The sequence below is a fragment of the Phyllostomus hastatus genome, unplaced genomic scaffold, assembly GCF_019186645.2.
Source record: "Phyllostomus hastatus isolate PE091 unplaced genomic scaffold, TTU_PhHast_1.1 phas_scaffold_21, whole genome shotgun sequence".
Lineage (NCBI taxonomy): Eukaryota > Metazoa > Chordata > Mammalia > Chiroptera > Phyllostomidae > Phyllostomus > Phyllostomus hastatus.
In genome coordinates, this window is record NW_025334017.1 from 35,094,188 (window position 1) to 35,118,484 (window position 24,297).

The window sequence follows — 24,297 nt, forward strand, 5'->3', positions numbered from 1 at the left end:
AGGGGCTGCTTTCCAGACACCTTTAGATCTTCTCCCTGATGTGTTAATAGCACCTTTTGGGACATCAATCAACAAATATGGTTTAAGCTCTTGCCATGAGGTCATGACCACAGCAGGCAAACAAAGGATCTAAAATTCAAAGCAGGAGATGCTCATTCTTCAGATACTTTTGGGACAGTTTTGGAACGGTGAGCCCACAGCCCCAGTGTTCTATTTCCTGCTGCTAAACCAGTGAGAGATGCTGCTAATCCACCACAGCAGCCTTCTCTTAGGCTCTGTAAGAGGCTGTGGGCTCTTCCTCCAGTCAGCCATAGCCAGTCCAAACCGGCACAGAAGATGAAGCCCATTGACCACACCTGAACCAAGGTGTGAGACAAGGGAAAAGACAAGAGTAAAACTGACTGAGCGCTAAAACTCTAGGGAAGGGAGGTGCAACTTCAACTCCAGTGACAAGTCTTCTCTAAAGAGGAAGGGTTGCCATTGGGTCTTGCTTGTGTGGCCAGGAAAGGAAGAGATGGAGGAAAACAGAACGAGCAGACTCCAAAGAGCAGATGTATGGATAAAGGAGATGCACACGGAGTAGGGGCTGGGGAATAGGGTTCTATTCACATTATCCGGCAGTGTTATTTAGAAACTTCCCCTATTATGGCATGCTCCCATTGATAAGTTCTACCCATGCAAACACGGTGGTTTCTGGTCTGCAGATGCCTGCTGGCACCCCAAAGTGAAATGTATCATACTCTGGAAGGCGTGTGAGTGAGCTCATTATCAAAGAACAAAGATGACTCTGAGTCATACATTTTGTGTCAATAAAATTCATAAAGTAAAGGTAACTAAAATACTGCCAAATATTCCATCTACCAAGCTCATTAAATGCAGCCTTTCTGAAGATACTCCTCTGGATTCATTCTGGGCAATACTGATGGTTGGTTTTTGCTCCTCTTTACGAGAAAATGAAGGAAGCTCCGGGTTTCTTGTACTTCTTGAAAAGTGATGAAAGAAATAACCTCTTTGTCTTTGACAGTTTGGGTGTGTACCTGGCTTGAGGCAGAACTGGCTAGGATGACCTCAGAGCTTCCCTTCAAGCAATATGATTCTGTGAGTTTTTATACTGAATTGGACAAGAATCAGCCTATCCTGTTTTGAACGACTGCATAATTAGATTGACGAGTGAGTTATTCTGATTGCCTGATCTTTATCCATAAAGAGTGTGAAATGGTCCCTCTTATTCTTTCTATCTAGACAAAAATGAAGCAGCAAGACTGGATGCTGATGGTGTAAAATTCATTAGACTCTCCTGAAATTGCCAGAGGTGACACATACATACCCAACATTATTGTTCTCTGGAAAATAGGCTTTGGGGAATCTTGGAGAAGTACTGGATAAAATTCATCTGTTGCTGAAAATGACATGATCTCAGGCAGATTAATGACCTGGCCAAAGTTCCTTCTGATTCCCATGTGGGTGCAATAGTCTGTGTTATGGGTGCCATGTCCTTGTACATTCAGGCCGGCTCCTTCTGATTTCTGGCTCAATTTCTCTGCTCTTAGCTATGTTTCCTCAGGAAGGTCACAAGAAAGAGCCTGGAATATTGGTTGCAAGACTGTACTTCTGGACCAGATCTGTCAAATCTGAGTGGTTTGTAAACCCATTTTGCCCAAATTGCACAGCAGGTACCCATGAGTCTTTTTTTTTTTTAAAGAAAAGGTTTTATTTATTTATTTATTTTTAGAGAGAGGGGCAGGGAGGGAGAGAGGTTGGAAAACACTGATGTGTGATAGAAACATCCACTGGATGCCTCTCACATGCTCCCAACCAGAAACCTGGCCCACACCTTAGGCATGGGCCCCAGCAAAGAATCAAACTGGCAATATTTTGGTTTGTGGGATGGCGCCCCACCCACTGAGCCACACCGGTCAGGGCAGGTGCTCGTGAGTCTTGAGTCAACTTTCCATCAGATATCTGACAGTCCCCATGATATAGTGATCACACAAACTGGGGAGGATGCAGGGATTTCTTTTTTAAGGAGTAGGGAAGAAGAAAAAGCCCAATAATCCATCTGGCAGCTTGAAGGTTTGCTGTATTCAATAAACTATGATGAATGTTGCCATTAAAAAATAAGGAACTCGTTATATTTTCTTAGGTCACTGTGGCATCAACAGACTTCCCTAAAGGCATTTCCCCATTTTACAACCATCCCTCCAAAAGGGAGCTAGTAATTTGAATGGCACACCTGAGAACTGTCCCGCCACCGAGACTGTGGCGTAGTGGAAATGGACAGGCTTTGGAGACAACAGGACTTAGTTTCAACACCAGATCAACCCATTTCCATGTGAGAGTAGGTAACTTTTTCGGTTGTTTAGCCTTGGCTTTGTAGACTATCAGCTGGGAATGATAATTTACCAATTTCACGGAGGTATTGCAGAGATGGAATGGGACCACGTCCAGTATCTGACGCAGGGTGGGTGGACAATGGCTGGTAGCCGTTCCCGAGAGAACCCTTGTTGGAGAAAGGGTACTTGGAGAAAGGCACGGCCTGCCTGGTTGTATCACTGAGTTTGTGGCTAGGGTTAAGCCTGCATCGGAAAGCTGAGTTGGGCTTCTCTTTCGGAGATGCTGTGCATTTTCTTGTCTTCTGGGGGCCTGTTCATTTCTGGATGGGGTTTGTTTCCTGTTTCTCATCAATCCCTCTTGCCTCCTTCTGAAACGCATCCAACCTTCTTTTTCTTTTCAGTATCTTTAAGAAACATAAAAAAGGCTAACACTACCACTCCCTTTGCCTATTTAGATGAGAACATTTTCTTCCATTACCCTGAAGGCAATGTGTCATTAGCTGGCAGGGTTCTCCTGTTCTTTTTTACTGGAAATTAGCTGGGGTGCTTGGTGGGACCAGGAAGCTGTGAGTATGAATGGGATGGATCCGAGGAGGAGGGATGGGTATCTGAGCATCAGCTGCATTTGCAGCCCTTGATGAACGACACCTGTGCACCAACTCAATTGGGTGCATCTGCTGAGAATGGTAAGGGAGGTGGGGAGAGGTCACTTTAAGGATTCATCGTCTAAATACCCATCATAGCATCTATGTTTAGAAGCAAAATTTGGTTTCTCTGGTGGGTGTTCCATCTGGAATCCCCAGTCTGCAGCCACCATGCAGAACATAACTAGGAAGATGGTCTGTTCTCATGTACCTGAAAGAACTCACTCAAGCCCTGGCTCCAGCACTTACTATCACCATGATGCTATGATGGCTTTTTTTTCTCAGCTGAGTACGGAATTGTTTTAAGAATTAGTGAAGATAACATATGTGAAGCACCCTGTGCCTGGAATATAAGAAACGATCAGCACGGTCAGTACCTGGAACCAAGAAACTAAGGAAGCATGTTCTCTAAGTCAACAACAAAATGAAAAATGAGAAGTGAGGGCAAAGAACTAAGGATAACGGAGGGAAATCGTTGATAGATGAAAAGAGTGGGGGTAGTCGGGGAGTTAGAGAGAAACCCTGAACTTGACATTCATCATCTCTGCCTCCTGACAGAAACACCTGGTGCCCAGTTTTCACTAACCTGTATGATGCATGATATTAATTTGTAACAAAGAATAAAGAAAGCGAGGACTAAAGGAAAGGGGTCACAAATGAAGCACGACTGTAGGGGTTTTCCTTATACTTTGATGTCTGGTTTTCTGTTACTGTTGTTTCTCTTTTGTTTGTTTTCTTCTTGTCCCAGGGAGATACTGGCAACACATGCACTCCCATGAAATGATGAATGGGTGGTCTTTTGAGAACTTGCTCGTCCATGGGGAAGCCCCTAATAAATCCATGGTCTGTATAGTCACATTTCCTACCCACACTTGCCCTGCCCTTGCCCCGCAAGGATAGGGAAACGGCAAACACAACTTCTGCTTTTCTGGACTGTTTCAAAGAAATCCCGTGCTCTCGGCAGACACGAGCTTGCCACGGAAGACAACAGCGTCACGAGGCACGATGCACTGACTGTCCCGGAGACCGTGCTTGGGCCTCTGAGCAGGAGTCAATTTTCCTATCACAAAAATCACGGTGGCAATGATGATATGCAAGAATAATAACAGCTACTAACTATGATGCTAGCTTCTGTACTAAAAATTCTATAAATGTTACCTTTAAGCCCCCAAACAAGGCTGTAAGTTTGTATTATTGTCTCCATTCTGCAAGTACAAACAAACATTGACACTTAGCGACATTAACTCACACACCAAAGGCCACCTCTAGTTACACTGGAATGAAGTTCAGGTTCACGTTTTGCGCCAGCACCCTGCACTGCTGTCTCTGACACTCATCAGAAAGCCTGAGCTTTTGAGAGCCGTGAAAATTCAGACTTTGGCTGCGTTGGAGCCTCTTCCCCAACATTTTTTTTTCCTTCTGGAACTGGAAGTTGCAACCACTGGGGAGCAGCGCTCCCAGGCAGTACTTGAGGACCATCATAAACTACAATTAGTTCGTAATAATTAGCAAGAAACAAATGCTTCTTAAAGAAGCACCCATTTACTTGAAATGATTTTTAATTTTATAATGACTGGTATGTAATCATAGCAGAACAGAGCTATTTAGTTGGAAAAAATAGCTTCAAAGATGAGAGCGCATTTAGTGTTTATTTGCTCTGGGATTCTAATTACTTTGAAAACTACCAAAACTTCGTGTCTGATTACCAACAGCATTCACTAGCAGCTTTGAGGGAAGCTGACCCAATCTTTCTTTTTTTCAGCTCCATTAATATGGGAGAAATAAATAATAAATGATACCAGGGGCACGTATTCACTAGATCATTATTCCTTTCCTGCTCTGTTGCTAGTTTAGGTCCCCAGTGCTAGAAAAATAAAATAAAATAAAACCACACATGGCCTCCTGGTCATTTCTGAGACGAGACCAATGAAACGAGACCAGCGAGGGACGCTACACCGGGTACCGTTTCTCCGTAATGTATTCGCGAATCCTCGTCGTTCAGTTTGATTTCATTACATTTCCAATATGCGCGTGCATCCATCTGTCTTCTTTTCCCCCCATGGTTAAGATTTACGCACTTTATTAATCACCTCACCACAGTCATCTCAGCAGTTTCGCTGAGCAGAGGAAACCAGTCAAACCCTGTCAGGCGTCTGGGCATGTCACATGGCACACTCTGGATTCCTGGCAACTGGGATCACTCCTGCCAATGTGAGACTGTTCCAGAGAGATCCATCGTAGGGCCATCGAACATATCACATCTGCCCCTGCTCTTCCCCTAGCTGAGAGGCTGGAAGACACCTGGTAGGTCTCGCAAATGTCCCCCTGAGGCCACCTCAGGAGGGGCTTCTCAGCAGCAAGCAGCTCACAATAACAGGCAGTTAAATGTTGTGTTTCCCGAATGTAATTGGAATGCTCAGAGGGGCTGGGGTGGCATTCCCCGAGCCCACACCTTCCAAAGGTCTGCGATGAGCAGCAGTAACCTCCCATGCACGCATTCACCGGGGGCTCAGGTGGTCCGAAAGTCAGGATGTTGCCAGGTGCGATGGAGCGGTCGTTCACTACAGCTTCTTCACCTGCGGGAGAGCTCACCACCTTCAGGGCTGCGGACCCTTCCTAAGTGGCTGTCACAGACTCTGATTCTTGGTTACACTGGATTTCCTCAAGTTATCACTTTCCTGATGCCAACTCCAGTCTGCCCAAAGTCGTGAAAGGACACGGTCCAAAGCACACACAGCGTGGACTCAATTTCCAAATACTCTTTAGGTTCCTAACAGCGCATCTGAGTCACTGGCCAGCTTGCGTTGAGATCCAGAGTATAGAGTGGGATTCCAAATGTAGCTAAACTCAGAAAGAAGCAATCTTAACACAATTATTTATTTAAGAGAGGAGTCTTCTGAGCCCTTCTAGGTCTTACCTGTTTCTATGACCCAACAGATTAGGTTTGGGGGTGGCCCTTTTCACACTAAAGGGCTCACATAGAAAGATTCCAGGACTTGCAAGCTCTTACAACAGATTGGTTAGATAGAGATTATGGCCCTTAGGGAAAAGCATGGTGCATGAGACAAAAAATTTAAAAAATGACCGATTTGATATCGAGAAATTTAAAGAGAAATCCAGAGAAGAAAATGGGTTACAACAGCACTATCTTTCAGATGTGGGTGTACTCCAAAATCTTGGCATTCATAGTGCTCTAAACGGCTCAGCCTTCAGCCTCACAAGTTCGTAAAGTGACAGAGTGGGTTAGCGAAGAGAGTGCTGCACTGTCTGGTCAGGGGCGGAGGCATGAAACCTGCCATTCAACAAGGGGGCGGGACTGAACAGGGGTCCCGGCCAGTCACCCTCGAAGGTGGCAGTGGGTCTCCGGGCACTGACTTTGCTTCCGGTGAAATTCACCGAAAGAGGGAACACTGGTTATGTTGTGCTAATCCAGTACTCTAATGAAAAGATCCTGTTTTTACTTAGTGGGAAAATCAATTTAACTACTACTTCATAAGTGCCATTATCTTTCAAAAAGTAAAACTTATAGGGAAAAATCCATTTTTCAGGAGGACCTGGTGGTGGCCAGTGCAGAAATGGTTTTACAAAAATCCCTTCCAGCTCAGGGTTTCTGTTACTATAAATCAACACACACACACACGCACACACACACACACACACACACACACACACACTATAACGTTCTTCAATTCATTTCCAGTATCTTTTGATTTCAGTGTAGAACAGTTTTTATTCACTATACCCGTGGCTTCAAACTGCTTTCCCATTCAATTCTGTTTCTGCAGAGAGCATTTTATTTAACCAAACCTCACAATTTCCTTTGCTTACACACTCCTTGCTTCACTGCCCTAATTATTTTAATAAGCAGCTTAACTGAAATGCTGGCTTACATTCATATTTCAATTTAATTGTGTACAGTTCGCGGTACGACGAAAACCTTGCGCGTCCTTCCTACTTGTGACAGTGTCGCCATGCGTCTGTTTGTTGGGGACATGAATAAATGAAGTCACTTCACTCTGTTACTACACACATACCTTTACTGTCTAATTTCTTTTCTCTCTCTCTTTAAAGTTTAATGATGCAAAGTTCTCAACGTTCTATCATTTCAGCCGTTTAGACGGAGGGAAAGGCAGCGCCTTCGCCCAGGCCTGCAGGATCCGGTGGATGAAAGGAGACTCCAGCAGAATTCCCCGGGCCCACCACGCAGCGCCCCCCTCCCGGTGCCCATTCCGTTTGCTCTTATCACTCAGCAAACAGTTTTCTCAAAGGGGGAGAAAACAGGAAGTGGAAAAGAGAATGACACGGAAAGCCACTTAGTAATCACAGTCCCTGGGGAATGGAAAACAGAACTCCCCTCACGGTCTAATTATTCTTCGGTATTTTCAATGAGACCAAATCAGGCGAGTTTCCAGTGTCTGGTTGATGTTTCAGAGGCTTGGATTCCATGTGTCCTTGGCTCTGAAAGGAAATATTTACTAACTTCCTGGAGCTTTCTTATTATCGGGTATTACCATTCAGTTCCCAGAAAAAACCTTGGTCATTTTTCTAATGTAGAAGGAAAAAGCTAGAGGAACCTCAAGGGTCTACGTGAACTGCCATGCGTTGGGTTTGCTGGAAGCCGCAGTAGAGGTGTGACTTCAGAATTTGGTATCAGGTCCACGCGGAGCAGCTGACGCTTTGCTGACAACTCGTTAGGCACGCGGCAGTGCATCCTAAGCATGTCCCTGCACATGGCAATGCATCCTAAGCATGTCCCTGCTTTAAAACGCAAAAGCAAATATACTGGTCTCTTTCCATCCGTGCTTCTGCATGTGGGTCTATAAAGGAGAAAAATGCTACAGAGTGCCACTCTAGAAACTGAGTTCTCTTGCCTACTACAAACTGCAGCATGCCTGAATGAGGGGATTTGGGCAAATCTAATAAAACACATTCTGGAATCTTTGGATCAAAAGCAGTATTTACAGATTCACAGAAAATAAAACAGCAACAATCCAATAACAGACACTTCTGCGCTGCTCTTAGGCCAGGCTAGACTTTAATCTAGGCCATTAAAAACACACACACACACACACACACACACACACACAAAACAAGCCCTTGAAAATTGAGCATTATTTCATTTAATTTAGGCAGTGTTTGAAACTCGGAGTCAGGAAGCGGCGTCTCCAAGGACACACAGGTGCTGACGGCAGAGGCAGCTGAGTGTTTTCCAGGGACCTACAGGATTACCCCGCCCCCTTTCCCTCCTTTGACACGAGAGGCTGAAATTGAGACCCACAGGGTGTTTAGACAAGGTGGAAGAGTGAGTTCGAAGTGTTCGGGCTATGGATTTATAGATGGTCAGCCCTGATGATTCATGATAACTGAAGGAATGATACTCGGACGGTTAGCTTCTTGCAGGCCAGAGAAATGTCAGTTCTGCTTGCCTCCATGGTGCTGCAGCCGGGCCGCACAATCAGTGTTTGTGAATGAAAGGACAATCTATAAAACTGAAAACAAAATGCAGAAGTCAATTTATGCTTGGGTAGGAAACACACAGTTCTCCTCAGCAGATTTATACTGTATCTCCTTTAGGATTACCTCAGTGAGTTTGGATTAAAAAAAAAAATACAACCCACAAAAAGAGCACGGGTGCAAACCAGAGCCAGACGAGTGCAGCTTGCAGCCAGCTGCACGTGTGAAATGCAAAACACCCTCAGTGTGCAGTCCGATCACAGGTCCCAACTGGTGATATACGCTGCCCCTGGGGTTCAGTGTGCATTCCCTCCACAGATCCCAGCTCCCTTCGCAGCCACCCTCTTGACACACTCAGGTTCTCAGCGATGGATGGGATGCGGCCGGGAGAGGTGAAGGGCCACGGGGTGCCAGGGGAGGAAGCAGGTGCCCCTCACTAAGACCGCAGACACAAGCCAGCTCTGGCAGACCATCCTCAGCCTTGGTTTCGTAGGCATTGAAGGCCCATCTCCAAGCAGGCCATAAACCCACAGCAAAGGAAGATTCAGTACAACCTACTCGGTTTAACAAAACCGGCCCTGCATTGGGGGGTATCCTCATGTCCCAATCTAATGGCAGCTTGCTTTCATGTCAAACACACCTGCCTGCCAGGGTAGATGGGGAGATGCCTGCTCAGCCATGAGGCGTGAGCTGCCTGCCATTTGGGGACGTGAGCAGAGCCTGCGTGCATGTCAGAGAGAAAGCTGTTCCTTGCAGACTGACAGCCAGGAACGCCATTTTCTTGTTCAATGAGAGTGCAAATCTTTTCATGTCTACTCAAAGGCTCTGGAGCCCAGCTGTACGTTGTGACTCTCCCCTTAGCTGTGCAGGCTGAAAAGACTGACACAGGTTTAACAAAGGTGATCAACCTAGGTGTGCCCATGGCTGGTGAATGGAACACAAAGTTAATTGTTCCCTTAGCAGGAGAAGAGCTCCAGGGGCTTGCTTCACCGGGCGCTGGGCAGGCTGCAGGCGCCTGGGAGCTCGGCTGAAATTGCCCGCAGTTACACGTCAGGAGGGCCTGTTTCCGAAAGGTTCCTTCCAATGTGACATTAGTAATTTATGAATAGACCAGTACACAAGAGCGTATTTGTCAGAGGGACAGAGGGGCGGGATAAACAGGAACTTAACTTCTTAATAAAAGCAGAAGAATGAAAAAGACAAAAAAAAAACCCCTTTGTGAGTAACATGTGGAGTATAAATATCATCTTATATCTAACATCAATAATCGGAAGAAAAATCACGCAGGGTCACGCGACGAAAGGCGGTGCTTTCCCTTCTGATCTGCTCTCGGAGCATCTGGTTGGGTCCGAGTACATTCATCTGATTAAAGGGAGTTCTCGAGAATGTTTAGGCTCATCTAGCTCATTGAGGCTGGGGTGCAGTCTCTTCTGTCTCCTGTATTGTCAGCAGGAGCATCAGCAGAGTCTGGAGCTCCAGCAAAGCAGGAACTTCATCATGCAATTATGTGGGAGAGAAAGAGGGAGGGCCCAGCTTTAATTTGCAGTTCTGGCAATGACAAAAAAACCCCGAACTCTTTTTTTTTCACTAGAAATTTGGGTAAGCAGGAAGGAAACTGACTTCCTCTAGGTCAGATTTTGGCACATGGATTCGCTTAGATTTCTTCATCAGTTAGATACAGCATAACATGAAATAAGAGAACGGGACTCTTTGACCCAGCAGAATCACAAGGTCAAATTATTCCTTTGTTGTTTGAGCAGCAAATTATTGGTAAGAGGATTGTTTTTATTTTTATGCATTCATTTAATCTCTATACTTATACACTTTTCTAATAGCTATCAGGAAAGTGCTATGATGCAAGTACATGTTGCAAGTCAATATATATTGATTATATTTCTTATCATTCTAAATCTTAGAGATGCTTTGGAGCTCTGAAATAACCAATGTCCACTTATTGGAAAACAAAACCATGTTCGAATTATACAATTGGACCCCAAATATCAATGAATAACAGAGTTGCATAATTCCACACAATTCCAGCAATTTTTTTATGCAATGAAACTCTAAGTCAGAAAATATATGTAACATTCTATCATGCAAAGGACCGCTCAGTATAATAATGATGATCACAGCTGCCATTTATGGTGCATTTACCAATCAGTTCACACTGGGAGGGGCACTGAGGGGATTCATTGAAATATAAGATCAAGTTCTTGCTCTTAATGAACTCAACATATAGGTAATGCAATGAAAGAAAGAGAAGAAAACAACCATGACTGAGCATTTCCTATGGGCCAGACATTAAGGAAAGAGCTACGTGTATCTGTTTGATGCTCGCGACAACCCTAGCGGGCAGGGGTCGCCGGGCTCAGGCTGCTGGTAAGGGCCAGTGTGTCCCTCCCTCACCACCAGCCAAGAGAGGCCCAGGCCTCCCCAGCTGCCTCTTTCAATACTCTCCGCATCTCTCTCCGCTTCCCAACCCCCATTTTCCCTCCATTTGTCCAATGCACGGGGCTCTTATTCTTTGTCTTTGGACTTGTGTTCAAAACGTTTCTGAGTAGGTCAAATTCAGCAAGACTAGTGGGGCAGGAAGGGGACATGGACGTGTCGGCTGAGTCCAGAGAAAGTGCATGGGTCAGATGCAGCAAATGTAGCACTGGCGATACGGTTTAAGGAACAGGGATGTTCTGAACGGCTGTGATGGAGGACATGGGTCGCTCTGGGCCTGTGAACCTCCCTCTGCAGATGCCTAAGGGGAAGTTCTGCCCCAGGCTGGTTAGGCTCAAAAAGGCTGGGATGACCTCACTGGCAGAACCAGGTAGGAGAAGAACAGAGGCAAGCAAGGCAGAGCTGTTCCACAATGGACGTGGAGTAGGGGGAGAAGAGCCTTGGTCTCATCCAACACGAAGCACAGGGTGTGCAGGTAGAGTCCTCTAGGGACTGAGAGAGAATATACGAGTCCAGAGAGAACAGCAGTTGGAAACATTCGGGTCAAAGCCCACCCCAGATGTACTACGGTGAATCCGGGAGAGATCTGAAAGAGTGGCAAAAATCTCCTTGTGGCCTCCAGACCCCTATGGCGGGAGGACAAACCAATATAAACACGGTAAGTCCTCAGTTAACGGTGTAGGTTCAGTAGGTTCTTGGAGCTGTGGCAAAAACGATGTATAATGAAACCGATTTTACCGTAGGCTGATTGGTATAAACAAGTGTTAAGTTCCTACAGCAGCTCATCAGCATTATAATGAAATGACATGGAACCAAAGGGTGTTTTTCAAGTATCTGCTGTGTATATCCTTTTGAACGGGAAGAGTGGATGTCAAATTGACTCAGTCTTCATTCAAATTTACACAATAACGATTTCCTCAAAGCTGGTCATGATTCATCTCACGATCACGTACTGAAAGTCATGTGTATTGGGGTAAGTTGGGTAGTGCCCCTACCTCAGTGACTTCATATGACACAGGCTCACTCCTCTTTCACATGACAGTTTCCCGTGACAAAGGCAGCTTTCTTTCCTCCCCACACAGACTTGCAGATCTAGGTGCCTTCCATCTTGTGGGGCTGCCGCCTTGCCCATGCAGCCTCCACAGTGAGTGGCCCAGGAAGGGGAGAGGGAGAGCAGAGAGCCGCGCGGGCAATTCTGGGGCCCGATCTGGAAGTGGTATATACCCACGGCCCTGCCGCAGACCCAGTGCTTGGCCCCAAGCGAACTCCAGGCACGGCTGGGAAATGCAGAGTTTCCGCGTGCTCAGAAGACGTGGGACAGCAAAGGTTCTCAACACGTGATCCCAAAGCAACAGAATCTGAACCAACTGGGATCTTGTTAGAAAAGAAAATTCATAGGTTTTGCAGCAGACCCACTGGGTCAGGGGCTCAGGATTCAGCATTTTAGCAGGTCCTTCTGGTCATTCTGATGCACATTAGAATCGGAGACCGCCAGGGTAGGGGGTTATTTAGCCGGTCTCTTTCACACCTTTTTTTGTTCATTTTAATTTAAAAAAATTAAACAATTTTTATTGTTTTGTTATTTTTTAAATGTTGCAGATTACAGATAGTGTATGTTCACAAAACTGTATGCATTCTGAGTGTTTATGCACTTACTCTACGGAGAATTAAACTTACAGTTTATACAACGTGCATGGGTACCACTTTTGAACTTAATACAATACATAAATATGTTTATAAGAACTGCCTGCATTTCTGAGTGCTCATTTAGAGAAGCAAATGATTTTATGCACTTGTAAGCATGTATTTACTTAAAGGTTAACAGGCTTAAAGATGTCTAACCACGGTCAAGCCATTTGTAGAAACTCAAAACAAACAAGCCCAAGTAGAAACTCTACTGACAAGTTAGAAGCAGGATCAGTTATTCTGACACAGGAATAAAACCCTGAGACAAAAATGACAGAAAAATCTTAAGACAAAGAAAAACTTTGGAAATGCAAAGAGTGAATTGGGGTGGGACCCCTGGATGTGAATAATCAGCGAGCTGTAAAGGATGGGGAGGCCCCCCCCACCCCGCCCCCTGCTGACGTGGGAACCATGTTACCACCGTGAACACTGCCGAGGGTGAAGACACGAAATGGAACGACAAAAAGCCGTGATGGATGTGGCTCTCTTGCGCTGCTGACTGAAGCATCTTCTGTGTCATTAAAATGCTCACTGGGGACATGGCATTCCAAGCAAAGATCTACAGATACAACATCAGCTCCGCCGTCACCTGCCCATGCACGGAGGCCAGCGTGATGACTGGCCAGAGTTGAATGACACACACCTAGAGATGCTTCACCGGCTGGCCTACTGCATTCTTTAAGTGTCGCATCTTAAAACGACGAGCTTATTCATTTGTTTATAGTAAACACATAAATAGACAACTGGCATTAATATCTCATTACAATTTCTACACCCTGCTAGAATGGTATATGTCATGATAAACATACCAGTTTATAAATTATAAAAGTAACACAGGCTCACAGACAAAAATGATCCACACAGAGGATTACAGAATGAAAACTGACATTCTCCTCTTCTGCATTCCTGTACCTCCCTGATGTAGCCACTGCCCCTAATTCCTTATGTTATTCTCCAAGAAATTTTCCATAGAGAATCCTTGACCTGTATTTTAGGGAGATCTCACTGAAAACAGGTATCTTAATAAGCTGCCACAAAGAAGACAAAGACAACACGCTTAGAAAAATGATGGTGAAAACTAAGAAAATTTAAAAAGCTCAAGCTAGGGTCAAGAATTAAAATAAGTATATAAATATACAAATGCTGGACTATGGTAAAGCTTTTCACAATATTTTCTAGTACCATGTTGTTGAGTGATTTCACTGGGGTAAATGAAAAGGGTGAAGGGCCCGAGGGAAACAAATTAAATCTGTATATTATTCATGGACGCCAGAGGAGGAGCATTTGGATGCCTTCCAGGGAAGAACGGGGAAGGAACCTTGTCCATTTTTCTTGAATTTCTCAGGTCACATCTCACATGTGAAAGCTGGCATCTTGCATCCGCAGCCACATTCTTCTATTCTTCCGATCACTCATTTATTTATGATCTACTTATTGAGGATCTACTGTGTGGCGTTAGCCCTAATCTCAAAGAGCTTACACCAGAACCGGGGAAAGCAGGAGGAGCACACATTTGGAGACTAAGAAGAAATGGTATATAAAAAGAGATAAACAATATAATTAAGTGCCAGCCAGCGTGGTGCCACGAGCAACACTTAATTAAATTCAGGCCATAATCCATGTTCTGGTTAGGAGGAAAGAGTCTCCTACAATTCCTTCTTTTCACTGTAACTTAAGCCTGGAGTTCAGTTCAGTAATGTAATTTAGAGATGACTGTATTTCCGTCCTCAAAAAAGAAATCTGTTGTTCTTGAAATGTGCATGTGTGTGTTTTGTGTGTTTAAAAATACCTGTTTAGTTTTGGGGGGAGGGTGGATGGATTTGATTGCATTTCGTGATTGACTCTTCACATTTACTACCTTTGGGAAAAGATGCCACAGGATCATAAAATCAGGAGAGAGAAGCCTGAGAAATCAGCAGGGCCAATCCCTCGCCTCCAGGTGGGATGGAACTTCTGACTGATTGCTTAGCCAAAAAGTTACGATGACATTCTCGTATATCTTCTCTTCCTGCATATGTTGAATCAAAGTATAACCAGGCATCTGGTATGGGAGCATTATAAAGCCATATGTGATGCTCACTAATACAAAATGCCTGGAAGGAAACTAAGTTAATACATATGGCTTTAAATTTACAAATGAAGACTCATCCATCATCAAAGACCCAGAATGCTCACTGCCATGACATAAAACAGAATTTAAGAGAGATATCTGTTTTCATTTGTGTATCATCCGCTTCAACACCAGCAGAGAGAAAGATGTGCATGCTTCCTGGACTTGATCTGGGGAATGCAACACATTCTACAAAGGGATGAAAGGGCCGAGGTTTCTTAGACAAGACTATCTTGTGTCAATTTCATGTCAGAGACAACTTATGTGCCAGAGTCTTCAAAAGAATAATATTTGCGCAATATGCCAAAGTCATAACCATTATTGGAGTTTCTTTAAAAGAATTATATGCAAGCAGCAAAATAGAAGACAGTTCTGGAATGGAATCCTGTGGTTATATACCCCAAACAGTGTATCATTTCCTTTTCTGGGAGAAGGAGTGTGCGGTTCATATACCATCACCTCACATAACTGATTAGAGGAAACATTAACAAGAGAGCCTTTTTTTTCTTTTTTTTTCTTTTTTAAATTCAATGATTAACAAAAGTAAAAGAGGAAATAGAATGTCTTCAATGCTGGGAATATCTTCTTAGGATCTCAGAAGGAAAGTCTCTTTCCTTTCCAAAATTGACCTTTTCTGTGCGGCAGATGTTGGGTTTTTTTTTCTGCCTGTGTTTCTAATGGAGCTTGAAATTAACATGGCTTTTTGTTTCCCTCCTAATTTGTGTGCCGCCATCATCAACGTGGTGAGCAGAGTTATGGGAATAGGGTTTGTTTACTGCTTCTGCTGCACCAGCAAGTGGAGAAACGCAGAAAAATAAACACCGTCCTGCTCATCCCACTCCAGGTTAGATTCCCCTTCCACTCCTGGAAGTGGCCCTCACTAAGCAGCCAATGGACTTCCTAGAGTGCAAAAGCCAACAACCATCTTCAAGGGCTTGTCCTTGATGACATGTCTGGGCTGCTTTTGACATAGCTAACCAGATCCTCCTCACTCTCCCACTCCTTGTTAACAGAGGACTCAGAAACCACACTTTCCCCCAGTCCTCTCCATCCTTCTAAGGATCCCTTGTAGGCTTCCCGGGCATTCTTCTCTCCTCTTCCCTTGTGAAATCACCTATTTCCAAGTTCTCACAGGCTCCCTTTACATGCAGAGGTGCGCCCAAAGCCACCTGTCTGCTTCTCATTTTGCCTTTGCCTTTTCCTTCCAAGTGAGTCTCATGCTCCACGGCCAGGTCAAGTTCAGTCTGGGGAAGGAGACGCAGTATTTCTCCTCCCAGAAAGTGTTCCTGTGACATCACGACAGATCTCGGAAATGGAGTTTGAGTGTTTAAGTCTTCATGGTCTTTTTGATCCTACTGTTCCGTCTATCAGTCAACTTCCGTTGCTTCATTGCCAACACTCTCCCTTCCCATAAAGGGCTCCTATAATCGGTAAGTACACTTAGGAAGCCAAATGATACCCTTTATTTTTATGCTTTCTTTACCTTTAAAAAATTTTTGTATTTTTTAAAAAAACATTACTTTGCTGTTAAATGTAAAATTTGGTGGCACTGAGTACACTGACGATGTTTTGTGACCGTCGCCACTGTCCACTTCCAGAACTTTTTCATCATTGCAAAGAGAAACTCTTTGCAATCAAACTATCACTCTCCATTGTGCCCAAAGACTCAGCCCCAGGTAACATCTGTTCCACTTTCTGTTTCCACGAAACTGCCTGTTCCTGGTACCTCCTATCAGTGGAACCACACAATTCTTTTTCTTTTGTGTCTGGCTTATTTCACTTGGCATAATGTTTTCAAGGTTTACCCACACTGTAGTTAAGTGTCAGAATTTTGTTCCTCTTTATGATGGAATCATATCCCATTCTGTCTACATCTCATATTTTATTTATCGTTCACCTGTTGATACACATCTGGGTTGTTTCTATTTTTTGGCCATGGTGAATAATACTGCTGCGAACAATGATGTACACGAATCTATTAGAGTCCTGGCTTTCAACAGAAGGACCCTCTTTTGCAAATTTCTCAACTTCATCTGGAAATAGTGTTGGGCAAGGTTTCAATCATTAGTCATTTACCCTAGTCTGCAACTTGGGTTTGGGAGCTGCTCCAGTCCCCTGTTTGATTTCAGACCCACGCTTTATTCTTTTGCTTGCTCTGTTTGCATGAAATTGCACTTCCCAGAATCCCTTGCCCTCTGGCTTCCAGGCATTTCAGCCAATGTGGAGCACTAAACGCAGATGAGAGGCAGAAGAAGGGAAAGGACAGTATATCTCTTCCTCTATAGCTTTGCTTCCCGTGGCATTTTGGGCAGCGGCTGCATCTTCCCCTGGCTCCAGCTTCCCAAGGAGAGCCCATCGGGGCTCCGAGTTTTGCCAGACAGCCCTGAGCTCTAAGCTCTACCTCCTCCTTTGTTCCTCCAGCTCCAGGGAGGCTAGAAGTTTCCTACTATTGATATATTCTGAAGCAAGAGTTTGCTCTGAAGCAAGAGTTGCTTCATTGTTGCACTTTGAATATTCTCTACCACCTGTGCTGCCCACTCTACCCACTAAGTTTCCTCTTCCAAATATACGGGGGATGGTTTGTGGGTTCCTGCCTGGAACCTGACTGACAACCGTTCTCCTGGGAAAGGAAGGTATGAGTTTCTCAGGAAGCAGAACCTGTGGCAGTGACTGCTAGGTGTCCTCAGTGTGTCAACCACTTAACAGGATACTCAGCTGTGGTTCCATTTCCAAGCCCCCCTGGCTGTCCCGTGGCTATGGGATGCAGTTCTGGCCAAAGTGATGTAATCGGGTGTGCTGTGTGGCAGGTTCTGAGCCTCCTCTAACCGTCTGCTGCTCCATCCTTTCTGCACCGTCTTCCCTACTTCTTCTCTTCCTGGGGCTTGGCGCGTGGATGTGACAACTGGACTCCACCCTAGAGCATGAGGACATGGGCCGCATTCTGGGCAGAACGGAACCGAAAATGCTGGAAGGAGCCCAAGTCCTTAGGTTTGTGGGGTAAAACCACCACCCTGGTCTCACTCTTTCTACCTTTGAAATTTTATGTGAGAAGCAAATAGAACTCTCTCTTGTTTAAGCTGCCGCTGCTTCAGGTCTCTGTTTATTGTAGTTGATCTGAATCCTAACAACTTCAAGACCCAAATCATGAGCTTGAAGCCTGTCCCAGACTGCGAATGAATTTTCATATACCTTTCCTTACCAAATTAAAGCAAGGTCCTTGATCTTCTGGTCTCATTCTAAGTTTTGGCCTCCTCCTGTTGATACTCAAAACTGACCTATTCTCATGTACAAAGCTTTCAGAAAGCTTTATTCCCTTCAACAGCTTCTGCTTTGCTTATTAAGTTTTCTCTGGAAGGGAGGAAAATCCAGCTACTTACCAAGCCCATATCCAACCTAGAAAATGATTAGAGTCTGGATGTTGGAGAAGTTTTAATTAAAAGCCTGGGAACATTGTTCCTCAGGTATTAATAAAGCCAGCAAAACGGAGAGCCGGCGTGGGCTCGCGCCACACGCCAGACCGTTAGTGCCCCGGTCGACAGCCCCTCTTCACCGAGCTGATGGGCTGTAGCTGAGCCTAATGGCTGCCAAGCACAGATAAATCTCACCTACATTTTACCCAAGTGGGCATCAATTAGAAATATGGACTTCTAGCACGGTGGTTCCCAAACTTTATTGTGCATGAAAATCACTTGGGGGAACTTGTCCGAAATGAAGAATCCCGGCCCTTCTGCTCGTGATTTAGTTGGACTGGGGTGGGGGCCACGGGCCGGCCTGTGGAAAAGGACCCCAGGTGCCTCTAACGCACATGGTCTGTGGACCGCAGTGCGGGAGCCCCTGCTCCTGGTGAACCCATGGCTGTACAGCAGCCACCTGTGGAGAGGGCCGTCATTAGCTGGGGGAGAGGCTGAGGACCATTAACTGATGCTCTGTCAGGCGTTTTCCAGACGTCACCTCAGTTCCCGCTTACTGTGTCCCACATCGCCACTGTCGCCACATTGTTTGACAGCAAGCAACCTGAGGAATCAAGCAGCTTGCCCGAAGTTACTCAGTGGCTTCAAGGCCGGGTTGTGTGTGTGGACACACTCCGTCTGTTTCCCTGGTGCGGCTCTGCGTCCCTCCCCTTTGTGCTCTGTCCTCCTAGACACTGACCCGCGTGGGCTGCATCGCAGAGCCCCCTGCCCTCTGGCTTCCTGTCGGGTTGCCTTCTGCCAATGGGCAGGGCTGGGAGGACTGGGGGCTGGGAGGAGAGTGAGGTCAGGGTATCTGCTCCCCAGCCTCCTTCTAGGCAGATAGCCTGCGCTTCCATCCCTTGACCCGAGGTCATAGCTCTTGCCAATGACTCTTGACACTGACTGTCTCCTTCCAAGTTCTTGTAACAATTCCCTTTCTTGCCCCTTCAGGGGCTGATAACCGGTTTCCTTCTCTTTCTTCTAAATAGGAGGAAGCAGTATGCTAACCCCTTCCTTTCCCTACAGCTTGCCCATGACGTAAATAGAGCAATTCTTTATTAAATTCTCCTTCACGTCACCCCATTTGAGTGTTATGTTTCCTGTCAGGGATACAACAGACACAGTCCACTTGGCCCCAAAGCCTTCCTCTTCCCAGTGTGCCACCCTGCCTAATCTCCTTCCTCTAGGGGTGATGATGATGATGATGATGGAGAAAGGGGAAGAGGAGAAGGAGGAGAAAATACTGACAACAACAGTGACACTGGCTGAGCACTTAGGGTGTGCAAGATGTTGTGCTGAGAGCCTTACTTCTTATTTCCAGCTTCTGTTAAACTACTTGTTGAGTAAATTCCCATGCAGGACATGCTCTCTTCTTTTAAAAATATTTTATCTACTTTAAGAAACTTTATGGTAGCAATTTTATCTAGAGTTTATAATTGTGGAGATTGAGGTTCAGGCAAGCGAAGTGACATGTCCACGGTGACACACCCAATAAAAATCAGAGCTGGGTTCAAAGGCCGGGCTCGCTTCAAAACCCCTGTTATTTCTAGCCTCAGCTCACAGATGGCACACAGAATAAGCACAGGGAAACTTAGTGACCTTAGGTTGGTATTAGATCAAACAACAATATTCCCATATCGCCACTAAATAATGTTATCCTTTCTTAAGATGACTGAGACATACTGGTGGGAGACAGCCATGGAAAGAAAAATTTAGCATTTGCAACCACTCAAGAGTATATTATATCACACAGATTCCCAAACTGTAATTTTCTTTTTATCCAGAGCCATTGGTACAAAACCATTGATGAAGGTATTTAAGAGATTCTCTCCCTGTCACACGTCTGCTGAGGGGTTTAAGGAAGATATTTTCTCTCATAGACATTATATACCCAAGCTACAAATCCACGCAGCACGCAAGGCACCTTGTGCCCCTGTATTGACATATTAGTTCAAAACACCGATGGCACGCAGGTGTGAGAGCAGCAGGGAGGAAAATTAGATAATCTTCTGGTAATTTGCTCATTTATAAGCCAAGAGGAGGTATTCTGGCTTTTCTTCACTTATGTTTCTCCACTTGGCCAAGCACAAAACAGCAGCTGAGGTGGCGGTGGTGACATTCGTCCGAGATGTAAATGGAAGACCTGCCAATCTTACCTTCTCCTCCCTCTCCTGCAGGTATCTCCCCGCAGCGACTCTGCTGGCAACCTGGAAGTGCCAGGGTTTATCAAGAAGTACATGAAAATCGATGACAAACTTCCTCTCCGTTTTAATGGAGATCATGTTACATTGGCAGCTCTTGGGCCGGACAGGACAGACAGTAAGCGACTCCAAGGAGCAGTGTGGCTCCTCCAGGCAGAGGCGGTGGCTGGGACAGGGGTGCAGCACGGAGGTGAGCTTATATTCTTGCAGGAAAACACCCTCCATGACCTCATTTACTGTATTTTCCCTCAAAGTTTGAAAGAGTCGGCCTTGGTTTATAGGATTTGATGGGAAGAACAAGCGACCAAGTTTATAAAGATTTCCATTCCTTGCAGGCATTTAGAATTATCCAGGTTCCAGTGTAGCTCATTGTTTTTTTTGTGTGTGTGTTTTTGTTTTTTGACTGCTATCTGATACATGTGTAAAGGCAGGGAGGGAGGAGGAGAGTGAGAGGAAGAGAGAAAATAAGGGGTCCCATGTTGACGAATAATTCTGAAACTTTCCTTGAAAGAGACTAAAGACGAAGTTTCCTAGTAAGGCTATTTTTGTCTTTAATCTTGTTTAAAGTAAGTATAAAAGAAAGTATAATTCCAAACATCTTTAAATATGTATATACTAGATCGCACTACTTTTGCTAATTTAAAACTGAGGCAGAAACAGACACTGGCTTGATATTTTTTGTACCGTCTTTCTCTTTTCTACACTATTTTTAATTCATAAATTCTACAGAATACGATAAAAATAGCATTTTAAAGTAGGATAATTAAAATATTACCAATGGAAACATAAATATATAAAATACACGAGGTTTCTTCTTTTTTTAAATAAACTTTGCAGATGAGACTAAGTTAAAGAGCCTAAGATAGGGAGATTATCCTGAATTATATATGCAGGCGGGCCCTAAATGCATCACAAGAGTACTTAATGGAGGGAGGCAGAGAGGGGTTGGACACAGTTAGAAGAGGGGAAGGCAACGGGACCTTGACAGCAGACACCGGACTGACGCAACCACCGGCCAAGGAACGCGGCTGCCACCAGACACTGGAAGGGGGAGGGGGCAGGTTCTCTCCTGGAGCCTTGGGAAAGGGTACAGTCCTGCTGACACCGATTTCAGCCCGGGGAAACTGATTTGACACTTCTGACCTCTGGAACTCTTTCCAAAAGGAAAGAGTAAATTTCTGTTTGTTTCATGCCCCAAAATGAATAATGACAGATTCAGAGGAAGTTACTGAGGAAGGTTTGGGCAGATCCTGGGTGCACTTCACCCAGCATCCCCCATGCTAACATCTTGTGGAACGGCGGCGCAATGTCAAAACCAGGACGCTGACGTTGGTACAGTCCACCCATTGCATAAGCACGGGTGTATGTGTTTCTCTGGGATTTTATCACACGTGTGGCTTTGTGTAACCACCACCACAATCAAGACACAGAGCTATTCCACCATCCTGGGGGCTCCCTTGTGTTACCCCTTTTAGCCACAAGGATAATGTTGACGGAAAGAAGTCAGATGCAATGGGTACGTAACAAATGATTCCATTTATCACTGAGTGAACACAGATGATACTGTTCTTTACTGTTGGAATTTTGAACAGGGTTTACCCTTTGAGGAGCAGCCCCTGGAAGGGACCAATGCGGAGGGCCCCTGGGATACCAGACATGCTGTGGTTTTTGATCTGCGTGCTAGTGTCATGGGTGTGTTCAATGTGTGAAAATTCAGTGAGCTGTACAGTTACTATATGTGTATTTTCTGTATGTATGCGTCCATGAAAAAGTTTCAAAAGGAGGTTTCCGATGAAGGAAACTGGACATATGAAGCCCCAACACCCTAACCTGCCTCTACTTGCTTGAGGTGGAGGCCACTTCCTGGTCCCAAGTCTGGCGAGGAGGCTTTGAGGGGACCCTCAAACAATTTGACACATGTCTCTGGGAGCTTAGGGGACAAAGCGAGACATGTAAAAAGCCAGAATCTGCAGCTTGTTAATGTCTCTGGCGGCAGACTAAACACGAGATTTGAGTGCTAGGGACAGTGTGCCCTGGTTTGTCTGGGCAAGGGCTACACAAGCATTTCCCAAGGACCAGGTCTGAGCCGTCCCCCACAAGAGGGCTGATGTGGAGGAGCTACGGGGAAAACACAACTTCAAAGGGGAAAACATAACTCAAGCCAAAGAGCTGAGGCATTGCTGCAGTGCTGTGGGCTCGGGCAAAATAAACTAGAAGGACACAGATGCATCTGCGCCCATGAGGGGAACCGTAGGCGAGCCATCTCCAGCATGGGGACGGTGGGTTGGTGGTGCTGCCTGAGGAAGCCATCCAAAAGCAAAGACTTGTCAGCCCTCAGGAGCAGGGGCTGGAAGGTGACAGCATTTGTCAAGAAAGAACTCTCCTGACCTGTATGTCTCCATCCCCCGGCTTTGATCAAGAAAAGGTTGAACACCCGGGTTGGTAGGGGAATTGTACGGGACACTGGGTGGGGGGGGGAAGGTGGGCTGCTCTGAACATGCTGCACACAGAGAAGGAGAGGAAACCCATTGAAATCCGAATTTTAAGTCGTAGGCCAGTCATCCGACTTCTGGTGGAAGGTGCGGCCCAGGGAAAGATAATTAAAATCACAGAGCAATTGTCAAGGGGTTACGAGTTGACATGACACTCACCAAACTTACACCTAGCATGCTGATCTCTCTCCAGGGCTACACGCCATCTTGGACCAGATCAGCCTCAATAATGCAAACCGGTAGAAACTGTGCAGTAGAAACAGGGGTGAGGGAGAAGGAGACACTGAGGGCAACCCTGAGGGTGGAGCTTCGGTGATCAGAAGAGACTGATGCCAACAGTGGGTGGGTGCAGGAGAAGAGAGCAGGGTTCGTGGCTGAGACAATACAGTAGTGCCCCTTTATCTGTGGGGTGTGAGGTATGTTCTAGATCCCCAGTGGACGCCTGAAACTGCAGAGAATACTGAATTCCACATGTACTATGCATTTTCCTATACATACATACCTAGGATAAAGTTTAATTTATGAATTAGGCACGGTAAGAGATGAAGAACGGTAACTAATAATAAAACAGAACAATTCTAACAACGAAAGGTGGGTTACTGGAACACAAGCACTGGGGTGCCGCGGCAGCTGATCTGATGATGGACTGAGAGAGCTGCCCAGTGACTAAGGGGCGGGAGTGCAGTGTGGGCACATCGGACAAAGGCACGATTCACGTCCCAGAGGGATGGAGAGAGATTTCATCCCGCTTCTCAGAACAGCGTGCGATTTGAAACTTATGAATTGTTTATTTCTGGATTTTCTATTTCATGTTTTTGGGCCACAGTTGACACCATGGAGAGCGAAGCGGTGGACAAGGGGGGACCACTGTAATTGAGTGCAGCAAGGATGTACCTCCGGGCTGTCCCTGGGAGCTCAGCAATGAAGCTTAGAGAACCGCTTGGGATGAGATGATCCAGGCGCAGGTGCAGCTGGTGTCTCAGGAGACACAGTTTCCCAGGAAGAACATTTGGAACATCATTTTCTGAGGAGGGGCTAGTAGGGGGGTGGCTGTAAAGATACTGCCAAGCCAGGGAGGAAATGAAAAAAAGAACGCTTCTTCTGAAGCTGAAGCAAGAGAGTCCCTCGAAGAAAAATGGGATACAGATGCATGCATCTCACTTCCGAGGACTCCCACGATCTTCGAGTGGCCAGCTTACGGTGGAAAGAAGCTGCTGGGGATGAGAGCCAGAAAGCAGTGGGCTGTGGGACAAACGGGACATGAGAAAGCACAGGCAGTCCATAGACTGCTGGGGAAACTGGGAGATGCAGGAAAACAGGCCAGAGCTGACGCACAGTGAGGGTCGGGAAGGGGATGATTTTGTGCTACGGACTCCTCAGGCTGTCTGGTGAAGTCCCGGATTTCTTCTCAAGAATGCGTTTCAATGCAAAAAGAAAAATACATAAGATTGCGATATAAACAAGTTATGTTGAAAAACAC

General features: G+C 45.5%; 1 protein-coding gene across 2 annotated transcripts in view; it reads right to left on the minus strand.

The window, feature by feature from the left end:
* Nucleotides 1-24,297, minus strand: part of SAMD12 (sterile alpha motif domain containing 12) — a 337,368-nt gene that overhangs the window by 83,933 nt on the left and 229,138 nt on the right. The window contains exon 5 of one of the 2 annotated variants that reach the window (XM_045860779.1): nt 8,082-8,466. The exons of the other annotated variant lie outside the window; for it this stretch is intronic. Within the exon in view, the coding sequence (XP_045716735.1) occupies nt 8,459-8,466 (8 nt within the window). The 3' untranslated portion in view covers nt 8,082-8,458. Of the gene's footprint in view, nt 1-8,081; nt 8,467-24,297 lie in introns of those variants that run through there. 2 annotated transcript variants of the gene reach the window in all.